The sequence below is a fragment of the Rhinolophus sinicus genome, linkage group LG06 (assembly GCF_036562045.2).
Source record: "Rhinolophus sinicus isolate RSC01 linkage group LG06, ASM3656204v1, whole genome shotgun sequence".
Classification (NCBI taxonomy): Eukaryota; Metazoa; Chordata; class Mammalia; order Chiroptera; family Rhinolophidae; genus Rhinolophus; species Rhinolophus sinicus.
The window spans coordinates 41,144,033-41,168,404 of NC_133756.1; the positions used below are offsets into that span (position 1 = coordinate 41,144,033).

The 24,372-nt window shown below is 34.4% G+C and overlaps 1 protein-coding gene across 6 annotated transcripts in view; it reads left to right on the forward strand.

Moving 5' to 3' along the window:
- Nucleotides 1-24,372, forward strand: part of ST6GALNAC3 (ST6 N-acetylgalactosaminide alpha-2,6-sialyltransferase 3) — a 580,324-nt gene that overhangs the window by 294,546 nt on the left and 261,406 nt on the right. For 5 of the 6 annotated variants that reach the window (XR_012497284.1, XR_012497285.1, XM_074334964.1 and 2 more), the window contains exon 3: nucleotides 20,582-20,991. Coding sequence is in view for 4 of the 6 variants with exons in the window: in XM_074334964.1 (XP_074191065.1) it covers nucleotides 20,582-20,991 (410 nt within the window). In the remaining 2 variants the exon portion in view is untranslated. Of the gene's footprint in view, nucleotides 1-20,581; nucleotides 20,992-21,769; nucleotides 21,828-24,372 lie in introns of those variants that run through there. The other variant, XM_019743759.2, reaches the window with a different exon arrangement.

Sequence of the window (24,372 nt, forward strand, 5' to 3'; positions counted from 1 at the left end):
TGAATCCTCACGTGATACCATGCAGGAAATAAAAAGGCTTTATTTCCTCTTGTAAAATGTGTGCTTTTATTTATTAATAGCATTATTGGTCATTGATACATTTCTACTAACCCTTAAGAGGGGTGGATCCTGGTAACTAGTGTCTTTAAGGGGCTAAGTGAGTGATAGTTTCGAGGATATAAGGTTGGAGGAACCAGGAGAAATATACGGCTTGGTAAAGAAATGGAGAGAAATAAAGAGTCTAGGGTATGTCACTTGGAAGAAATGAGGACCCTGTAGCTGAGAGCCCTCTTCTTGCATATCCCCAAGCCATCATCAGCTAAATTTACATTGCCTGTTAACGCTCTGTGGGGTGTGTTTAATTTTACTCAACATTTGCCATGAGCCAAAGGCAGAGGTTGCTCGAGGGCAACTAATAAGTGATTTGTTGAAGTTAAGAAAATAGAGTCAAGAAAGTTGAGAGATCTATGCAAAAGCATATAGCTAGAAAGTGACAGAGGGAGACTTAAATGCAAGACTGACGACAAACCAATGCTTATTTGTATTCTATTACACTATGCTGCTAGAAACTGGTCCTATTATAATTTTCTCAAAACACATTGAGTTCTTTCAGATGAGAAGGAAATAGAAAATGATGAAATGTTGAAGATTGGTGATATTGAAATTACTCTATACAAGTACATATTTTTAATATACAAAAGTTTATTAATCTTCCAGTGTCATGGTATTAATAGCTTTTATTTTAAATTATGACTTTATTGTTTAATCCATTTTGGAAAATATGGTTTATGGGCAAATATATGTTTTTGTCACCAAAACGATACGGCCATGGTATGATAAACTTCCGGTCTCCTCTAACAATAAGTAAACATTTAGTTGGAACAAGTCCCGTTTTTTGAAGTGTTACCTATTTATGCTTTGCCTAAAATTAACACTTGTTTGTTTACAGCAGTTACACACAAAAGACGTTTTTCTAAAAAGTAGAACTAGGCAAATGTAGAAAAGGCAAAAATTACTTGCCTTTTCACAGTTCCTAATCCCCGCTTTACCCTCCGAATGAGTTATATGGTGCCAAAAGGTTATTTATTTTTATGGTCAGATCAATCAATAATATATTCATACATAATCCATTAGCTTGTTAAGCAGGCCCTATGTTTCAGATACGTGGCTATAAATCTGAGCTCAGGTGTGAGGCAGGAAAGTTCTGATGAGGGTCCGTGTCTCAGCTGCAGCGTAGGCCAGGGCTCTTGCAAAGTTCAGATTACCTTCTTTAAGAGAAGAAGGAAACCCATTCTCTTCATGGCCTGTCAGTAATTTATTTTGTAAATGAAACAAAAATAAAAACTTGTTTACATTTTTGATAGGCGATGCTTTAACATTTTATGTCAATTGATGTGGTTTGACTTTAAGGGCCTTATTTATTTATTTATTTATTTATTTTTCAGCTACAATATTCAGTGATTAAGAGATGCCCAAAGTGGTCTTTATCAAAACGACCCCACTGAGAGTTCTAAAGTCCACTTAAATCGATTTTGGAGAAGACACTGAGAAAGTCTGAAATCTACTCTTAAAACCGAGGCCAAAATGCACCATAGTTTTTAATAAAGCATTTTGGTTCATTCATTCTGTGAATGATTATCTATTTATTGTTGTCTTTTGGTCTTCTGAGGCCTGAATGGGGTCTTTAGTTTGTCTAGTTTTGCACTCTTGGTTACTGGAAGGGTGGTAATTATCAGTTTTAGCTAATTGTTATGCTTTACATGGTCACAGGGACTGCGCATTTTAGAAAGCCACTTCATTAAAGCATTAAAATACTGTGAGCTCGGTAATTTCATTTACTGGGTCAATAACCCATGATATCTGAAAGAAGATTTAAAATACTTTAAAAATAATTATTCAAACATGAAAAGACTTTCAAACTATAATTACCATAGCAATAAATGAAAGAAAGACTCCAAAGCCAAGTATAAATATTACTGTATAATTAAATCTTAATATCAAATTCCTATAATTCAAATGGGTTAGCTTGTCCAATAGTAGATTACAAGATCTTAGACCTTAAGTAAACTTCAGCAAGTAGCTAGTTTAGATGTGGAAATTCAAATATTTTTTTTCTTAAAAAAAATACATTTATAATTTAATACCTGGACTGACAGCGTATTTCAGTTCATTCTTATATAAGGTACACATTTTTCTCAAAGCATTGACAAATTTCTTGTTCAGTTTTTTTTTCCCTAGGTATTTTGCATTTTGGTTGCTAGTCTACATTAGATTTTTTTCTATTGTAGTTCCATTTTTTGCTGAGGTACTGTTGGTAGTTTTGTATATTCACATTGCAGCTGGCTACAATTTTTAAATTCTTGCGTTAGTTCTAATAGTTCTCGTATGGTTTGTTGTGTTTGCAAGAAATGCTATCATATCATCTGCAAATAATGATGACTTTTTCCTCCAGTGTTCCAGTATTAATACCTCCCTCCACTCCACATTTGGGCGTCCGTTATTACATCGAGTAGAGCTTCAAGAGCAACAGTGAACTAATAATGGAATCAGTCAGCGTTCATGTCTTATTCCCAGTCCTAACAAGACTATATCTAGTGCAGAGTTCTAGACTGTGTTCCAAGCCATTATCCCATAAGATGTTAATCAGTTTCCTCCAAAAAAAAAATTAAAATGGGAGAGTGAAATTTCCAAATAATTTTCTGGAACTCTGAATTAAACAAAATGAGACAGACATAAGTGAATAACTTTTCATAGCCTTTAGTATTTAGTATTCATTGGCAATCCCTAAAATGTGGAGAATGTATGTGATTTTTCCTAACATATTTGTCCATAGAACACTGTTTTTGAAGCAAATTTAACTACCATCTTGCAATGTAATACATCATTGCCACTCCAGTAGGGCACTGGTAACTGTGATCTTGGTTTTGGTTTCAGAATGATACTCCTTATCATGTTAACAAATTATCCTACTTTTAGTTTATAAAGAGTGTTATGCAAGTAGAATCTTCTACTATGTTTTCTTTTGTATCTGGCTTTTGCTCAACATAATGTTTTTAATATTCACCCATGTTTTTCATTTGTTTTCCATGCTGGGTAGTATTTCCTTGCCATTTAAATAAAATTTAAATTTAAAATAAAATCAATATGTTTCTTTATTGTTAGTGCTTTTATATCTCACTTAAGAAAAAATTTTCCTAATCTGATGTTACGAAAGTTTTCTCCTATAGTTTCTTTGTAAAGCTGACTGTTATGTCTTTTAGATAAAGGTTTTTCAATTCGCCTGAAACAGATTTTTGTGTATAAGTAAGGGTCTAGGTTTACTTTTTTTCATGAGATTATCCAGTTCTTCCAGCTTCACTTTTTTAAAAACCTGATTTTTTTCCTCCGGTACTCTGCTTGGCACTTTCGTCACTAATTACTGGGTTCTTTATTATGTTTCATCGGTCGATTGTCTGCCCTTTTGCTACTACCACTGTGTTTTTCATCATGAGTCTAGCTTTCTTGGTTCTTTGCTTTTTCGTATAAATGTTAGAATCAGCTTATAAAGTTCCACAAAAGAAATTGTATGGTGTTTTGGGATTTTGATTGAGAGTACTTTAAATTTATAGATTAATTTGAGGATCGTTTACATCTTTACATCATTAAGTTTTCTGTTCCATGTACATTTTATCTCTCCATTTATGTAGAATTTTTTTTAATATTTACCAATAAAGTTTTATTTTCTCCACAGAGGTCTTGCACATCTTTTATTAAACATATTCCCATGTTTTACATTTTGATGCAATTATAAATGATATACTTAAATTTCCAGTGTTGCTGATACATCAAAATACAATTGATTTGTATTCTGATTTGCATCTAGCAATACTACTAACTCTAGTAAAAATTATAACAAATTACATGTGAATTATTTTATACCTTCATATCATTTGTGAATAATTATATTTTTGTTTCTTCTTTTCCAACCCTTACATCTTTTGTTTTTTTTCTCGCCTTGCTGCACTGGCCAGGATTTCAGTGCATTGCATATGGTGGTGGTAACAATGAAAACCATTGTTTTATTCCCACTTTCAAAGAGACAGTTTCCAACCTTTACCATTAAGTGTGAAGTACTACAATGTTTGCTATAGAATTTTTGTTTTTTAGAAACATTTTGTAAGATTAAGGAAGCTCCATGTTACTTTTTCTTAATTAAGAGGTTTTAATCATTTGTTGATGTTGAATTTTATCAAATTTTTCTGTATCTACTGAGATGATCGTATGATCATATTTACTTTTGAGATGATTGTATGATTTTACTGTTAATGTTGCAAATTATATTTTTTTTCTCCCCAACTGTTTTACTTTGAAAAATTTCATGAGTTCCAAGGTCATTGAACACCATTTTTACTGGAAATAACAGCCAACAGCCAAGCTATGAATATTGATTGTTGCAATATTTGGCAGACATTTTCTTGAAAATAAATAAAGTAAGCCTGTCACTTAAAGAAAATAACAGACACCATATTTTACTGATGACAAAATTGAGCTTTCGAGTCAAAATTACATTTTGGAAAACCTGTTTTTGTCACCAGGAGCTTCTTTTCCCAAAACTTAAAGGCTTTTCTGATCAGATCAGTGGTAACATCAATGAATGTGTTTAAAATATATTATATAATCCACATTTCCAACATTTTGAATAGCTGCATAACTCACTTGACAAATATTTTTCAAATGATTGATGTGTGATGTTACAAAATCATACTCAACAAATAGTTTTCAAAAGATCAATGTGTGATATTACAAAATCATCCATGAATTAAAGATCCATGCAAAGTACAAGATAAACCACTGGATTCTAATGTAACAGTAGAAAATTTTATTGATGTAGTTTCAGAGTTCATATTGCAAATAAACTTTAAAAAATTTCCACATGTCAAATTTTAGTATAGATTCAAAGGAAAACATACACAATTGTCTTTCTTTTCCTATTACATAGCAGTGTGAAGCTGGATTTTCTTCACGTACTTCAATCAAAACAACATGTTGCAAGAGATTGAAAGCAGAAACATATATGAAAATCCAGCTATCTCCAATTAGAGATATTTGTAAAAATGTATTATAATTAATGCCATATTTTTTTCACTATTTTGTGAGGGAAAAGTTATTTTTTTTATAAAAAATCTTATTCATGTGAACATGAAATGGGCATATTATTATTTTTAAATGACTTAATGGATATTTTTAAATTTTCTCATTTTCATTTTCTAATATGGTAAATATTGATGTATTTTCAACTCACATGAACAAGAGATATTTGTAGTCCTCAATAATTTTAAAAATGTAAATGGGACAAGACCAAAAGTTTGAGAACTACTGCCCTACAAATACCAGCTGGCATCCTAACTTATGAAAGTATTATGTATTTGGCACATTTATCCTCTTTCCATGATAATATAAGAACTTCAAAATATTTTAACTCTATTTGCCTCCCCTCAAATTACAGTTGACCTTTTAACAATATGGAGGATGGGGCGCCAACACCTCTCAGTTGAAAATCCACCTGCAATTTAAGTCAACCTTGGCATATATGGATTCCCAACCACCAGTGAAAGTACTGTTTTAAATCAGTGGTTAGTTGAATCCATGGATGCCAACTGTATATTTGTTGAAAAAAATCCACATACAAGTGGACCCATAAATTCAAATCTGTGTTTTTCAAGGGCCAACTGTTTATGCTACCGGTATTTTATGGTAGTTTTTAATTGTATAATTTCCTCTTTGTTTTTATGAAGTTTCACTATGGTAATGTTTTGATGTGGATTTATTTTTTTTTTAATTTTACCTTGAGTCACCAGCTGAGCCTTTTGAATTTATGGATTCTCATACGTTCTGGAAAATTCTCAACCATTGTTTTCTGTCCATTCTACCTCTTTTCTACTCTGATATTTCAAATAAATTTGTTAGGCCATTTCATTGAATTTCCTGTTTCTTATTCTACTTTTTTAAATCTTGTTTCATCTGAACATTTGCGTCTATCTTCTAGTTCACTAATCCTGTTTAGCTTTGTCTAATTTGCTATTAAATACATTCATTGAATTCTTCATTTCATGTATTATAGTTATCATTTCCAGAATTTCTAAAATGGTTCTTTTTCACATACACTTAATCAGTTTTTATAGTTTTCATTTCCCTGCCAATAATTTCAGGTTGCTTTTATTTCCTTGAACATAGTAAACATAATTGTTTTGGTCTGTGCCCTGTAATTTCATATGTACAGTTACTATGGCACTGTTTCTGTTGGTTTTCTTTAATGGTGTCTTATTCCTTCATATGTCTGGGTTTTTAGATTGTATGTTTGGCATTGTATTTGGAAATTTATTCGTAGCAATACTTTGAGGCTTAGAATAATATTATCTCCCCTAGAGAAGATTTCTCTTTGTTTTCTGCAGGTGTCTAAGATCATTAGAAGTTTAGGACTAGATAAAGCAATTTTCAAAATTGAGGTTTCCAGAGCCAACCAATTGACATGAAAAAAGGATAACAGGTTTTGCAAATTGGTTTCTTTCATACTTACTTTTAGAATCTATCTTGTGAGTCCTAGTCCAAGGTAAATGTTGATTTACCCGTTTGGGACTCTATACTCTGATGTTTGTCCTCCTAGGCCCAGGAGGCTGCCAGAAGCAGAGCTTCACTGCTTCCAGAGCCACAAATGCCTGCAGGGCAAGAGCGGCACTTAGTGCTGGTATACCTCCCTGAGTTCCAAACTTTTCCAGATTGGCAATTCCTCACTATCTTGTTAGGTCTTGGATGGTCTTAAATTGCTTCCAACTCTTTTAGTTATTTTCCATGGAAAGGTTGGTCTGCATTTGTAAGTTGATTTTTTGAAGCAGACATTCTCATGCCGGTACTTTTTAACAATAATAAATTTGAATATCATCTGTATTTTGGTTTTGCATTTCCAAACTAGAAGGAATGACTTATAGTAGACTTATAGACTTCTTTCTTGAAGCGTCCCAACTTGAATCATAGGATCTTAATTGAAAGCCTACATAAGCTACATTTTTCTCCTTATTTTGAAAAGAAGCATAGTCTGAGGACATAAAATGCAAACACATTTCTCCCAGCCTCCAAAGAATGGACATAAGCCCACCAAGACATTCATGCTTCCTTATCTCTACCATTTGCTCATGTTACCACAATTTTCTTCCACTTTCAGCTTAGAATCCTTGTTCTAGTACTTGTAATTATTTCTCAACTTTGAACCTTCAGCATACCACTTGCCACAATCTCCAGCCCTCGATTAAGCTGGCGAACCTCTTTCTTCAACTCTGCCTCCATGTTCTTGAACAGTACTAGAAAGAATTCATAACCTTGCAGTAGGTTCATCAAAAATCTGTAATTTCTAAATTCCAGCTGAGGCATAACTGGCAATCCTCTTCATTTTTGCTCACAGTATTTTCTTTCTCAAAATTTAATCCCTCTCCTGAAATCTGTTAATTCTACCTCTAAATATCTCCCATCTCTCAATAATTAACCCTTACTTGCTTTGTAGAAGTGAAAGGGAATATGGAGTGAACTGTAATTGTAATTCTCTCTTTTAAGGTCATCTCTTTCTCACCTTATTCTTAATTCTTTTTTTGCTATGTCAGAGGAAGACATGTCTGTACCCTTTCAAAAGCTACCTATCCAACCATAGACTTCTCTCTTCCCTGGGTTCTCACTCCATTAGTGGGATGTTTTCTTGTATTCACAATCACTCCATCTCCACTAAACATTGCCTCTCAAACTACAGACCCACTAAAGCATCCTCAAGTCTAAAAATAAAACAAGATTAAAAACAAAACAAAGAAAAACAACTGCGTCAAATGAATGTCAGTGAGTTTTCAATTTACCACTACCTTTATATGATGGCAGAAATTCTACATGACAAATAAGAGAATTCATAAGGTAACATGATTTTCTTTGCTTCCAAAGCAAATTCTAGCCAGAACATAAAGAAGACCTCTAATGCTATATAATTAATAGTGATTTTGTGGGGAATAAAAGTTGTCATGCTTGGTACTACATGCAAACTTCTAATATCATCTCCATTCACTCTTTATAACCTCTGACTTCCAGGGCTAATTTCATGTTGTTGATGAGAAAATATTCCCCTTTTTACCCTTAATGAGTTCTTACGGCTGGACTACTAATAAAATTGACACATGGAAGAATAACAGGAAAAAAAACCTGTTTTATTATGTGTACATGAGAATTGAAAGAATAATTATCTGTGAGAAGAGTGGCGTTCCATTTATATATCTTTTACATAAAGAGACAATAAATTTGGGTATCTGCCAAGACAAGGGAGCATAATTTTGGGGGTACATAGTAAGGAATTTAAGTAGAATGCTGGCTTAGGGAAGTAAATTAATAAAATTAACAAGGGATTGTTTATATAGGCTTCTCAACTCTGGATTCTCAATCTCTGGGATAAGGCTGAGTCTTTCCTAATCTGATTGCTCCTTAGCAAGTTTATAGCAGGAAGGCCACCTTTCACAGGGAGATTTATTTCCTGCATTTAGCGAGATGGGAGGGTCTGAGAGCTCCTCCTCATCCTGCTGCTTTTCAAGTGATTTTAAGTTGAAATAATCAATATGCCATTGTGGGATATTTGGGGGCAGCCTGTCCTGGGCCCTTGTAATGTATAAGTGCAGTTCACCAATGTAGTAGTATTTGAGGGGTAACTGGAAGGATTTACTACCCCAGCATCGTACCCACGTAGGCCCCCCAAGGATCCAAATTTACCATTGTTTTTCATCCCTTCAATCAGGCTTTATGATCTCCTCTTTAATCACTGCTAATTCCTCTAGGACAATGTTTCTCAAACATAGATGCCCATTGTAATCATGTGTGGAACTTAAAAAACAAAACAAAACAAAAAAAACTTATATGGAGGTGACTTCCTCGAGAGTTATCTGACTCATTTGGTCAAGGATGGAGTCTAGCCATTATAATTTTATAAAGGTGTCTTGGTCATTGTAATGTGCAATCAGTTGAGAAACATGCCCCTAGCTGAGTGACATGTTAAAACACTAACACCATAGCATGAATCAGTTTTCTCTCTTTCTTTGTGTGACATACCTGGATGATATGTTAGCACTGGGTCCTGAACTCATCTTCCTGAAAAGAGAGAAAAATAATCCAGCAGTAAGTTGGCCACAAAATTAGTCAAATTTTATTATGACTCAGTAATGATAGTGAAATATGAATGACTTCTGTTATTCTAGTCCACAGGAGAAAGCTATCTTGGTTTCAGGAAAGTTATGTTTTGCCTTCCAGTCCAGAGAAAGCAAGCTGCTTTTTTGAGGCATTCCTACGTGATTATACAGATCCATTTCTCTCAAGGAACTTCCCAATAAAGAGAACACATCATCGATGGCAACTGAGAAACATAGCTTTATGTTGCCTCTTTTAGAATTATTTCTTGACATTAACATTTTTATGCATCACCATATTAAGTTTTATGCTTGGGTATAATGCCACCAGGTAGGAATCAAGGTAAATGCTATATTCCAAATTCACAGAGAGTCAGAGCCAAACCGTGGGTTATCAAATCTGCCTTTTCATGTGCTGTTACTCATAGTGTGTGATTTATACACATTGCTTTTGAAAGCCGCACTAGTGGAAAGATGCTGGTTTGTGGAGGGGCAAAGAAGTACATTTATAGGATGGCTTGGTTAAACTGTGTTGATTTCTCTCTAGAACAGTCTTCACAATTCTTTGCTCACAGTTAGAGGTCTGCTGAAAGTGACTCGGTATAGATGAAAACAGCTTGCTTAATCATTCCTGAAACACAGGGAAAAATTAAAATACATTTTTTTCTTTGTCAAGCAATAAAAACAATGCCAGATTGTTAATGCATCTTTTGTACCTTTCACTTGAAAGACCTCAAACGAACATCAAGGAGAATAAAGGCAAAATTTATTCCCCAATGGCATCATTATACATGTTGAAACCTCTAAAACTAAAACTCTAAAGACATTCAGGAAGAGTAGAGGAATAAACGGCAGCAAACTGAAGAGTGTGTCTCTGGAGCTTTGCTCAACCTGTTTTGTTCAAATTCATCCAAATTGGATGATGAAAAGCAAAGATCTCATTTGTTTCTACATTAAAGTAGAAAATTAGTGAGTGGTGAGTTGTTAATTGAACTGTAAAGCCTTTTAGATGCCAAGAGTACCCCATCTCCAGTGTTTTAAATTGCATTCTTATGGTTGAAATGTAAACAACAATTTAGGGTAGTGTAAAACAATGTTTTTAATAATTTAAGCTGGTTTGATTCAAACATGATGTTTGTTCTGAAATATTTATCGGAGCTCCTTTTTTGATTTGGGATGAGCAAGTTTTATTTTAGACTTCAGTACAACAAACAGAAATTCATTTTCAGTGTAGGACTAAAGTAGGGAGATAGATTAGCACTGTCCAGTGTTGAGTTTCATCTCTGGCTCTTCCTGCTTGCTTCCAGGGTGTAGAATTAACAGGTTTGGTTAAATTTTACTTGAGGTTTTAGTGACCTTTTCTAATCCTGACTGTTTCATAATTTAATGTCTTGACCTTCGTTTTCTGTAAAGCCACCTTAGTGATAAATGCAGAGATTTAATAACTAGAACTAGTTGACAGGTGACCTTTCGTATATGGCCATTTCTCTTTGCTGGGGAAACCACACTGTTTTGCGAGTTTTAATTCACAGATTTTAATTATCTATTCTATTGTCTATAAGCTTATTCACAGTGTAAAAAGTAAAGGTTAAATATTTCATTCTTCTTACTGATTAAAATGTAAAGTGCTTTGCAGTTGTCCCAATATATCATTCAGAAAGGATAGGACAATTTGTCAGATTCTTGCTCCTAGAAGAGAGGAGAGGAATTTTCCAGAGTGGTTGGTAAAGAGTAGGATGAAAAATGTGGAGAGGAGAGTGAGCTATCTCATCAGCAGAATGAGAGTAACCGTGTGTGTGTGTGTGTGTGTGTGTGTGTGTGTGTGTGTAAATTTAGAGCAGAGAAACAGAAGAGTTCTTTAACTGTATGTGTATTAATTTGAAGAGAAAAGTGACTGTGGCTCAATGAAAGGTGAATAGACTGAAATCATAGAGAATGACCTGTTAGTTTTGGTCTTTTTTTTTTTTTTTTTAAAGTAGACAAGGGTCAGTTGGGCATGTCATGGAAAATAGTTTTCTAGAATGTACATAAATAATATTTAAACATGGGAAAATAAAGCTAAGTATTAAAATGTCACAGTCTCTTAAAAAGAGGTAAGAATAGACATCTTCCTCACGCCAGCCCATATATTATCAGAGAATATAGGACATTTTGATTCTCTTGTGCTTACATTCGTCAGCATTTTTGCAAACAATTCATGTTTATGCCAAATACTAATGCTTAATAATAAAAGAAAAAGAAAAATTGTCATAGCTGTAAGATGACCTATAATATGCGCATACATAGCATCCCAGTCAGCCAGTGCCCTCGAGTCTTCATAAACAGTTCATGACTTAGAGAAGTGCTTGGCAGTCTTGAGGTAATTTTGATTCCCATGGACTTGAAAGCAGCCATTGTGGGTTTCTAAAGTGAATTTACCTTAAGGAGGTTTTCATGCACGGGGGTGGTATTCCCTTTAACCATGGAGACCCACTTATGGAAACATCATCTGCCATGGCCATTTTTTTTTTTTTCAGACATGCACTGTAATCATTTAATGCTTCATAAAGAAACACAACTCGCTGCTGTTGTTTTAAAAAATTTGAAAAGCAAATTGAGTAAGATGTGTAGGACCATTTTAAAGCTAATAAAACTGGTCATGATTAGGTTATCTTAGATTGAAATTTCAGCCATATTACAAACTGAAAATATTAAGACAAAAATGTATACATAATTTCTTACAATGTAATAATACTATTGACAGAAAGGAGAGGTAAATTCCACTCACATGCAAACCCTAACATTCCTGAGAAGCCTTTCATTAACTTAGAAAGTTTGTCCTATTTTGGTGAAGTTCTTGGCCACTAGCATGTTTAAAAACATTAATTTATAATTTAACACAAATAATTTTAATATAATACTTGGTGAGATTTGAGGTGTTTGTCTATATGTATGTTAGGAATATTGCAAAATAATAATAAATATTTCTTTAATATTCCCACTTCTTAATAATGCCATAAGTACATTTCATCAAAGATAACATGCTCCTCTATTTTAACTGTACTTTTAAATTTAACCTCCATTAACTAAGCATCTTTGCTTTGTAGTAAGTAGGGTCTACCTTCTGCTTCCTTGGAAAGGATGAATTTTCATCATTTGAAAAGCCTATTTCAAGTGTTTTGTTGTTTGTTTGCTTGTTTTTGTTGTTACAGCTTAAAATAAAAATATCAAATATAATTTTAGTTCTCACAAGATAATGTCTTAATTTTGCATTAATTCAGGTAGAAGCAGACTCCTACGTAGCTTGAATTAAGTATCGTACCCAGTTTACCATCTTGAAGAAAAGTTGTATTGTATCTCCTAATACCATGTTTCCCCACAAATAAGACCTAGCTGGACCATCAGCTCTAATGCATCTTTGAGTAAAAATTAATATAAGACCTGGTCTTATTTTAATATAATATAAGACCCGGGATTATATTATATTATATTATATTATATTATATTATATTATATTATATTATATTATATTATATGTTATATAATATATATATATATATATATTAAGTTTTGCTCTAAAAGACACATCAGAACTAATAGACTGGCTAGGTCTTATTTTGGGGGAAACACAGTAAGAAAATAAAAAGAGAGAGAGAGCGAGAGAGACAAAAATCTTAAATGATGTATTTTTTTTTAAAAAAAGAAAGATTAAAAAGTTAAATTTTATTTCCTTTGGTTAGAATTAGGGAGGGCCTCAGGCATCTATGGTTAATTCCAGTTCTTATTGCTTGAACTATAAGTATGTTATTAATTTTATGAAATGTTTTTCAACCTTATTAAAAGGTTAACATTTTGGAACTATTTGAACCATAAGTATGATATTCATCATTTTATTCATACCAGGGTTTGATAAATAAACTGGAAAACAAAAGTTAAGTACTTTATTCTGGTTCTGGTCAGGTGACACTCTTTGTGTGGATCCTATTTCAATAAAAGTAGATGGATAACCAACTATTTCAAATGGTTCAGGGATTGTTTTTAGGTATGTTAGTTATGACCATATTGTAGAGATCATGGGACTAAATAGACAATTTTTAGGGGGAAAAATGCCATTAAATTTGAGACTGTAGAGCCACATTTAAAATACCTCAAGCTAATTACCATTAATTTTTTGTGGTGAACTTAAAAGCTTTGACAGTGAGAGTGGACTAATTGGATTGTAATTAGAGGACAACTTAGAGTATCTGTACTTAATAAAATTAAATTAGGTTCATTTTTAGAGGTAATAGAGCTTCCATTTTAAAAATTTCGTATTAAGGTCTTGGAATATGCACACATTTTGTTATTTCTATAGTCCTGTCCTTTCTGCTTCTGAGATTTTAATTAACTACTGGAAATCCATAACCAATTGCTATAGTTTATGGGGAAAAAAATGCCATGAAAGCACCTTATGTTTTTCCTCTTCATTTTCAAAATGATTTTGGTTCCTTTGATTAGAGATTCTGTGCTGATATACATTTTTGGTACCCATAGCTCTTTTGAATACAGCCAAAATTAAAAAAAGTTTTTTTAATCTAAAGATAGAATTCCATTTTTAATGAACTTAAAGTAGCAAAACCACTACTCTTTTTTTTCATTCCTTTAGGAAATACTGTGTTTCCCCGAAAATAAGACCTAGCCAGACAATCAGCTTTAATGCATCTTTTGAAGCAAAAATTAATATAAGACCCGATGTTATGTTATATTATATTATATTATATTATATTATATTATATTATATTATATTATATTATATTATATTATAAAGACCGGGTCTTATATTATAGTAAAGTTAAAAAATACAGGTCTTATATTAACTTTTCTCCAAAAGATGCATTAAAGCTGATTGTCCAGCTAGGTCTTATTTTCGGGGAAACATGGTATGTATTGCCAAAATTAAGGAGTAGATACTCTATCGTCTTGTTATACAAAGGTGATGTGGTTTGCAGAAAAACTGTTCTATTAACAAAGCTGGACTTTCAAGGGATATCAGTGTTCATCTATGCCATCTCTCTGGTGCCAAAATGATTTTGTTCCATTCTAGAAATTTGAAATATGTAATTTGAAATCCTTAATAAAATTTGCATTTAATAGATGATGTAGATATAGATATAAATGTACTGTGTTTCCCCGAAAATAAGCCCTACCCCAAAAATAAGCCCCAGTTAAGATCCTCAGCCAGACAGACGCATTTTGTATGCTATGACGATGTTCCAGAAGAAGATGACATGACTGCATTTGAAGAAATGTAGATTGTTGTACTTGAGAAAATAAGACATCCCCTGAAAATATGCCCTAATGCATCTTTTGGAGCAAAATTAATATAAAACCCAGTCTTATTTTCAGGGAACTAACAGTATAAGACCTGGATTTATTTTCAGGGACATAGTAGGTATAGATATAGATGATATAGATATAGACATAGACATAGATATAGATATAGATATAGATATAGATATAGATATAGATATAGATATAGATATAGATATAGATATAGATATAGATATAGATATAGATATAGATATAGATATAGATATAGATATAGATATAGATATAGATATAGATATAGATATAGATATAGATACAGATACAGATATAGATACAGATACAGATATAGATATAGATATAGATAGATAACAATGCTCCTCTTTTTAACCTGAATGAGACCTACTATCCATTGGATGTCATGTTCATGTTCTTCTCAATTTCGTCGACTCTATAATGAGAAATAAAAACAAATTTTCAAAGAATTTATTTTGAGACTTTATTATGGCATACTGTAATAAAGTTCTGGGTTTGATGACTGGCCCATAATAGGTGTTCAATCATGTTTATTTCAATAAATATAATACACTATACTTTCACATCTCTGTCACACTGCTGCTTCCCTTCCTCTCTCTCTAATCCTCCCATGTGGCACAAACAGGAATCAAGTCCTTTTTTCTTGTAAGGAGGCAAATGTCAAGATTCATTTTAGCAGAGAAAGGACTTCTTTTTCAAGGCAATCCCTCAGCCTTCAAAATAGTATTTGCATTGACTCGAGTTGATCATACACTGAGGTTGAAGTTCACCCTGATTAGAATTCTAAAATTATCTTACCCAGCACAGTGCCTTACATAGAATAGGTATTGAGTAAAAATCACTTGGTTATTTAGTAGATGTCACCAAATTATTAACTGTGGGGACAGAGTCCCAGAGAGCAGTTTCCAGTATCTCGGCCTCATGTGGGATGGTATGGGCTCGGGTCGCAGAAGGCCATCAGCTGTGACTAGTTGATCATCAGCTGTTACCAGTTAGCCATTAGCCACTGATATAACTGCCATGGCTACATTGGTTGGTTGGTTGGCAGAGAAACAGACAGCAGATTGCAGCTCCTGCTTCCTGTGTCTCCAACCCAGCCACCAACGTGAATACATGTAGTGGTATGACTCCCTTATCCATGGATCCATTGTTGTTCCTTTTTGGCCTCACCATATCCTGCATTCTTGTGTGGGGAGTGGGACCAGAGACCCTGCATTACATAACTTTCCCCAAGCTAAGTGTTTATAACCAGATATACAGGTATAGAGTTACTATACTTTTGCAAAGGGAGAAAATACCCAATGAAAAAATCAATATTTTAGACTTCAAATAAAAAGAGGTATTTGACATTTGTGGGCTTTCTTTCTAACAGGGACATAGTTGTCCTGACAGGGTGCTATATACTATTTGTAGTGATCTCAGTTTACAGACACAGCCCAAGCCCAACCAAGTATTTGGCTTTATGAAGTTTTGAGTGTACAAGAGAAAAAGATGAAGAGGTCAAGTTTGTTTGTAATGAAAAAAACGAAAAATAGGGACAAGCCAACTAAAAAGAATTCAGACTAAAGAGAGAGCTTGATAAAGTGGAACCTGATAAATTTTTCCAAAGGTCTTGGAAAATCCAGGGTCTCAACCAGAAAGAAACTGCTCATTGAGATAGAACTGAACAAGTGGAGACATATGGAATAAAATTTCAAGCAAGTGCTCTAAATCAAATACTATAAATAAGTTCAAGAAACAGCAGTATATTTTAACAAAGAAAGTTGAGATCACTAAGATGCAGTGATAAAGCTAATAAAAGGAGCTGAGATAACCAGATAAGAGCAGCTCTTGGGTCAAACCGTCCATTTGTGACAAGGTATTTCCTTCTTTTTGTCATAGCTTACTGTAGTTTGCAGGTGTCTTCAAATATATAAATGAGTACCTTGAGCCTTAGCAAGCACTTTGTGTTACCTGAAGCTTCAATTATGATAAAGAATGTTTCACTCATCCAGCTCTGAACTCCTATCATAATGTAAGGATGTTTCCTGCGTCAAAGTGGTAAATAGAGCAGTCACCATGTGCAGCCATATCTCCTGCTACATCATTCAGGAAGTGAGCTAGGCAGGACTGTGACCAAGAGGTAGGGGGACACGTGGAAGTGTCCTAAGACTCTGGCCATGGTGACAACATGACCAAGTGAATAGTATAAAAGAAAGGTACACTTTAAAAATCATTGTCTACCCCCAACGCCATTGCATTCATAACACTCAGCCCAATAACATATTTGTTACTTAAACAAGAGGCTGTTGTTCCAGTGTTTGCCCTCAAGTTGTTAGTCAGCTGCTGACCTCATAATCTGCACAGCTGTGGCATCTTGATACGTTGTCATGAAACAGATTGTGATGTCTCAATTGATCACTTTCAGGGGTTGCAATTGTCAAGTGAAACCAGTATGCTGATTCTTATTAGTTAAATTAAGCCTTGTTACAGCAGAACCAGCTAATTCACTCTAATGACTGGGAAATACAATGCAAATTGCTGCATTTTGTAGAGTAGAGTGCATCTAAGGCTTTTTAAAAATATATGTTTCTTTTTTTCTTTTTGATTTTTAAAAATTGGTGAGTCTGTACCCCCCCACACCAAAAAAAATGCTTTTATTATACAGTGAAGCAACTTCTTGGAACAGTAAATTGAATGTAACTTCCCCACACCATATGCATCTTGGTGATAAGTTGGAGTGTGCCATATGACACACACAATTTAAATCAGGCATTGATTTGCATGACTCTAAGTGAGTTTGGAAGACTCAGCTAAGTGTAATGGATGTCAGCCCCTGCTGCAAATCGCCTCATAGAAAGAATATTGTGTTCTTCCTTATCACCCCAAAAGACTGTCAGCGCCTACATGCTTGAGGAAAGGTCTTACATGAATGGCTGATCCCAAGAGGCATTTCCTTGTGATTGGCCATTGGTGAAGTCTTCACTATGGCATCAATCTTCAGACCCCATTTTTAAGTGCCCTAATACACTCAGCTACCTTGAGTGAACTTATTGTAACCTGGTGCCTGGACCATCTGCTGTCTACCTTAGTTCAGAAATCTTACTGTGGCAGGAGTGATGGACAGTCCCTTGGAGTGCTGTGTTAAGATACCTCAGAAATGGACCATTGTGGGACCTCCAAGTCAAGTTTTTTCAAAATTCTTAATTTTGACATCTCAAATAAATAGATGCTTTTGTCTAGTATATTTTATTGGTGCTCAATGAAAACTAAATCAAAGAAGTAAAGTTCAATTAATGCATAACTGTTAGCACCCAAAATACAATGGGAAGTACAAGTTTATCGAAGCAGTTTTTTATAATAGAAAAAAATCAGATAATAACTGATGCCAATCAGTGGGGAAATAGGTACATTATGATACACCTGTATAATGGAATGTTGTGCAGGTATTACAAATATCTCTAAGGACTATTTACTGACATGGGAAAGCTTAATGATGTGAAATTAAATGAAAAATAATAGTTGCCAGATTATATAAATGGTATTTCTCAACCTGTCTATAGTAATATATCTAGAAGGAGGAAAATACAGCAAAATATTGTAGTAGTTTTTGAGTGGAGGAAATATGAAGTGTCTTTATTCTATTACCTATTCTGTTTTTTCAACTTTTCCATAATAAACCCTTATTATTTTAACAATCAGGAAAAACAGTTTTTAAAAGCAGTTTGAGTGGTTTTGTTACAACATTTGCTGCAGGAGTCTCTGTTCAAGGCAATTCACATCTAACAGGTCTGGGAATGAGCTCCTGTCTTCCTTTCCTGATTCTGCCCCTCCTGAAGCTTTCTCTTTCTCAGTTAAAGACAGCTCCCATCTCCTAGTTGCTTAGACGAAAATTGGAAGTTACCTTAACTCTTCTTTCTCTCCCATCCCACATTCCATCTACTTACCGGTCAACCCAGTAAACTCTTCCTTCCAATATATCCAACACGTGATCTGCTTCTTGCTACCTCCTCTGCTACTGAAGCTCATCCAAGCCACCATCCTCTCTTGCTGTAACTGACAGTAGCAAGCTCTCTCAGTTCCCATCCTTGTCTTCTTTGCGTCGGTTTCCCATGAGCAGCCAAAGCTGGTTAAAATAGAACTCTGATCAGTCACTCCTTTGCCCAGAGACCTCCAATGGCTCCTAAGTAAATGACCCCATGTGATGTCTCCCCGTCATCTCTCTGGCCCCAGTACCTACTCGCCTGCCTCAGAGCTCTGCCAGACCACATTGCTCTCTCTATTGTTCCTCTCCTACCTTGGGGTGTTGGCGTTGGCTTTTGCTTTTGCTTTGTAGGAGTACTTTTCCACTAAATATCTCTTTAGCCAGCCCTCTTCATTCAGGTCTTTCCTCAAATATCACCCCCCCACCCCCCACCCATCAGCCAGGCCTTTTCTGTTCACTCCAATGCGTGCACACGCACACACACACACACACACACACAAACCCTCTTCCTTGCTTTAATTTTCTCTAGTTAGCACTTATCTTCATCTAACATATTATATACTATGTGGATTTGTTCATTGCGTTTCTCTGCTAAGTTGAATATAAGCTCTATGAGAGCAGGGATATTTGTTTAAAATTTTCACAGCTGAATCCCCAACCCCTAGAGCAGTGCCTGGCACATAGTAGTTGCTCAATAACTACACTGAATCCTGACCATTGATAGGAAAGATTATCTCTTACAGTGCGTGATAATTATCCTGGTGACTGTTCTGAGGCACTTTGCCTATCAATTTACCCACCTAGATTGAACCTATAGGCATGTTGATGTGGTTCTTCTGGATTGCTTTCTCTTTTTAACTAAATTAATTCTAGACGAATTGGAAACACCCATTTCTTCCTTAATATTAAGTTCAGTGTTTAAGCTCCTAATAAACTACTTTGATTCAATTGCTTTCATTTTCTAACTTAACCACTATATATTTATTTCCTAAAATATTCTAGGGACTTCTGCAGAATGGTGTTAAAATGAAGAAGACAGGCATTGATTCCACTCTTACAGAGTTTACTGTCTAGTAGACAGACAAAATTAAACAGTAAATGAAAGTGTGACATTAATATCCAGTGTGAGAAGGGCCACTGACCAATACACACAATAAAAATTCAGGATCAAATATCAGATGCAAAATGGAGAATCCATTGAAGAGAGATGAGAAAGATGTGTATCAACAAAGCACATTGCTTTTTTTTTAATCTCTGTTTTAAAAGACAGGGTGACTTTTCTTCATGTGGGAGGGAATGGGCAAAGGGGATTTATATAGCGTTGGAGGAGAGAATCAGGGAACAATGGAAAGAGCAGTGAATTTAGAGGAAGAAGATCTAGATTTGCATCTACCACTGCAACTTGAAACTATCATCCGCAAGTCCTAAAAGCTGGTGCTTGCCTTCTTTGAGTCTGTGTTGCCTCATTGGTTAAAAAAAGGGTAGCTCTAGAGACCTCTATATACATGCAAGGCCAGCCAACATGAGGGGACACAAAGGAAGTTTTTAAGTCCTTGTAATATTTTTTGCTAGCCTGAGACTTGTCGTAAGTAGTTCTGGGTTCTGAACATCTTTTTCAGAACTTTGTTATTTGCTGAATTTTTCATATTTTTTATCAATTGCTACATTACCACTCATACACGTAAGTAAAACACAGAGTTGATGCCTGGATATATTCTTTTTGCCTCCCCCCCCCCTTCTTAGACATCATCCTTATTAAAGTAGTCAAATCTTTTCGATTTTCCTTATTTCATTTGAAGTTACGGTTTTGAATGAAAAGTCATTTAGAGTGGAAAACAAATGACTAGTTTCCTATTTAATTTTAAACCAACACAAGGGGATAGAAATTAAAATTATTTCTTAACCATCTGTATTCACTTTTTAAATGAAAGCATGCCCCTAGCTTGATAACCTGTGGCAGCCACTGCGGGATTAGGAGATATATATATATATATATATATATATATATATATATATATATATATATATATATATATCCTAATTAGATAGAAACTTATTTGGATAAACAGAGCTTATTAATTTACATATTTCTCTCCCCCGGCTTGTTTCTGTTTTTCAGCCTTTGCAACTCGACTGTGACCTTTGTGCCATAGTGTCAAACTCAGGTCAGATGGTCGGCCAGAAGGTTGGGAATGAGATAGATCAGTCCTCCTGCATTTGGAGAATGAACAATGCCCCCACCAAGGGATACGAAGAAGATGTTGGCCGCATGACAATGATTCGAGTTGTGTCCCATACCAGCGTTCCTCTTTTGCTGAAAAATCCTGATTATTTTTTCAAGGAGGCAAACACTACTATTTATGTTATTTGGGGCCCTTTCCGCAATATGAGGAAAGATGGCAATGGCATCGTGTACAACATGTTGAAAAAGACGGTTGACATCTATCCGAATGCCCAAATTTATGTCACTACAGAGAAGCGCATGAGTTACTGTGATGGAGTTTTTAAGAAGGAAACCGGGAAAGACAGGTGAGTCCGCTGAGAAGCACCCTTATTGTCCTTTATGCTAAATCTTTTCTGAGTCTTTTTGTCAGCTATCAAATGAACAGTTATTTTTCAAACTGATTGTTACATGTTTTTGACTATTATAATTACTTGAGCCAGCAGAGTTAGGCCCCATTTATTCCACCTACATTACCTTCCTTTCTCTCCATTTTGATTGGCTTGAGGCTCCAAGAAACACTGAATGCTTCCCCAGAATAGCTTTAGATTTGTTCTTATTTAGTTTAATTTGCTATTGATTAAATTGGATTTTAGCCCAAAGAGGAAGTTTGTATATTTCTGTATCAAAATAAAAATGTTAAGGAACATTAGGACCTAAATGCCTTTGGAAGTTATGGCAAAAATTTACCTGAGACCACAAAACACAACAGGCTATTGATTCTCTAACTAGGTTACATAGCTCCTTGAATGCAAATAGATCCTATGATCATGAACACCAATAACCTGGTATCTAACATGTTAAGCAGAATACCACATTGAAATCGTGTGTTACTTAAAACTACTAACAGTGGATTCATGAAGAGAAATAAGGTATACATACCATTCACTAAGTTATCCAAAAATCTGTTTCCATTTTTCATTGCTTCCATTTTTTCTGCAGCATTCTATAAACTGCACTTTCCACTTCCTTTCCTTGAGGCCTGCTGGCTTCGTTCTGTTCCTACTCCTTACTTCTCCTACTTCCTCTTCATTTCCCTCATCTCCCATATAACTCTATTGCCTGCCATTGTTTCTCCCTCTTTAGAAAGCGAACCAGTATATGAGAGAGAGGTGGAATTATCAATCAGCACATCTCAGTTCATATATCTAATTCTAATAAAGAACTGCTAAAAGAAAATATTAAAAGTAATTGCTAACGTTTTCAATTATCAGTGAATTTTGCTTATTCATGTTATCATGGGTAAATTGAGCATTGGCTATAATTCCAATATTAACATTATTATTCCTCAAAATGTATATCTTTCAGTCGTCAACATTATCAAATCTAAACTTTTAACTACATTAGGGTATGTGCTTATAGGGGAAATGTTTCTGATATTTCTGGGCATAATTTTAATGATGATTATTTTAAAATCGTATCTCCTATTGGCAAGGTAGGTTGAATTTAGTGTTTTCTACTTCTGAGCACCAAAAATGTACAGCATCTAGTGAAATACAACAAAATGCAAGATATAAATAGCCATAATACTGTCTCCTTTTACTGTTAGAGTTACCAAGAAGAATCTCAATGGTTAGGTTTGAGTCAGTGTAGCATACGCTGTCCAAAGAGACAGGCAGTAGAGATAAAAAGAGTAGGTATATGCTTCAAAGAAATGCTCTCACATGAAGCCCCATTCTATATAAATATGATCATCCTCAAGGGGCTTTGGAAATTTCTGGTCTTTCACTAGCTCAGAGCAATGCAATTAATTAGATATATGTGGTTTTTCATTAGTCACAGTTAGCCCTTGGGGTATCCCCCAGTCAGTCATACTATAAGCCCTAGAACCATTTTAGGATATCAGAGAAGAACTTATCATGCCATATGTTTCTACGTGTTTATATCATGTTGGCGTTTGCTGTGAGCTTCAGTGAGACAGCCCTGTTGCACATGTGTGGATTGTGCAACAAGAACTAGGAGAGAATAGCTTTAGGAGATACATTTCCCTACTGGCTATGATGAGGAAAGCTTTTTGAATGCTGTGGGGAAAAGCTTACTTTGTAAAATTAATTTGCAGGTATTATTCAATTGGTAGAGTTACCAAAATAAGTGTATGGAGAAAAAAGTCAGAATAATTTTTTGGTGCATTCTTGCTGTTTCCTTCAGTGAGTCTAATCTTGTTTGGTTGCTTCACTGAGTGTTGCAACCAGACCAAAGAAGACAATTATGCTTGTGTTTAAGAAATGATCAGAATAGATGGTTTTGGTAAAATCTAGTTGGATGACAAAGGTTGACCGAAATGACCTCAAAACTGCTTTCTCTACTATGATTTAAATCTATATCCCAACTTTAGTTGTGCAGATATTATTGTTTAAGGATTTTGTATAGTGACCTAATGTTCACTGCCAAATTTCAAACAAGGATATTTTAAAACTTTTTATGAAGGATAATGCCAAACATAAAATAGAGAGATTAATGGTGTAATGAGCCTTTGCATACCAACTGCTCAGATTGAATGACTGTTAGTTAACTCATGGCCAATCTTGTTTCATCTATACCCCTGCACACTTTTTCCCTGTCCAAGGATTATCTTAAATCAAATGCCAGACATTATATTTTTTCATTCATAAATATTTTAGCATGTATCTGTAAAAGATAAACATTCTTAAAAATAAACACCAATAAACTTTTATTTAAAAAAACACAATGCAATTGTCCTACATAAAAGTCAGCAATACTTCCATAATAACATTATATATTTAGTCTGTTTTCAAGTTTCTCCAATAATCTCATCAACATTTTTAATAGTTAATTTGAATCAGTATTACCATGAAGGTCCATACATGTTTTTCAAGTAAGAATTAGCATGAGGTCTATACATTACAATGAATTGATATGTCACCTATATTTCTCGTAACCTGTAGCTTCTTCTATCCCTCTATCTCACTCGATAATTAGAAAAAAAAAATCTAGTCATTTTCCCTATAGAGCTTTCTTCAATCTAGATTTTGCTCATTGTACCCCCATGATATTTCTTCTACATTGATATTTTTTATTTCTATATTGACACTTTATTGGATTCAGGTTTGTTTTTTTTTTGTTTGTTTGTTTTTTTACCAAGACCACTAAGTGATACCTTTATCTGGAGGAATACTGGAATACTGTCTAGTTTTCTCTTTTTATATGTTAGCAGTCATTAATGATCATTGTCTAGATCAAATCATTCACTAGAGGTTACAAAATGGTGATATTTCATCATTTCTTTTTCATTTGTTTGCTGATATACTTTATAAAGATAAACTTGCCCTCATTAACCACTGGGTTACCATGAAATAGAGAGTACCGATCCTTTCTCTTTATCAGTTTTAACACATTGGTTCCCTAGCATCATCCAAAAGTGACCAGTAAGTTTATAATGATCAATATTTACATACTGATTTGTATACTTAAACATATTTGAAATATTTCAGTTCGTTAAAATTATGTTTCTTATGTTCTGGGTAGCTTCTTTGCTTCCTGGTATTATATGATGTTGCAAGCTCTTCTTGTACATTATCTGATGCAAACCTGGATTCATACATTTTTCCAAAGAATTAGGACCTTTTAGTATTTAGGAGAGTATAATCTTGGTACTACAGGTACTCATTGCTACTGGGTTGGTCTTTGTTTCTTAGTCTTTTCATTGGACACAGATAGTGTATAAAGAA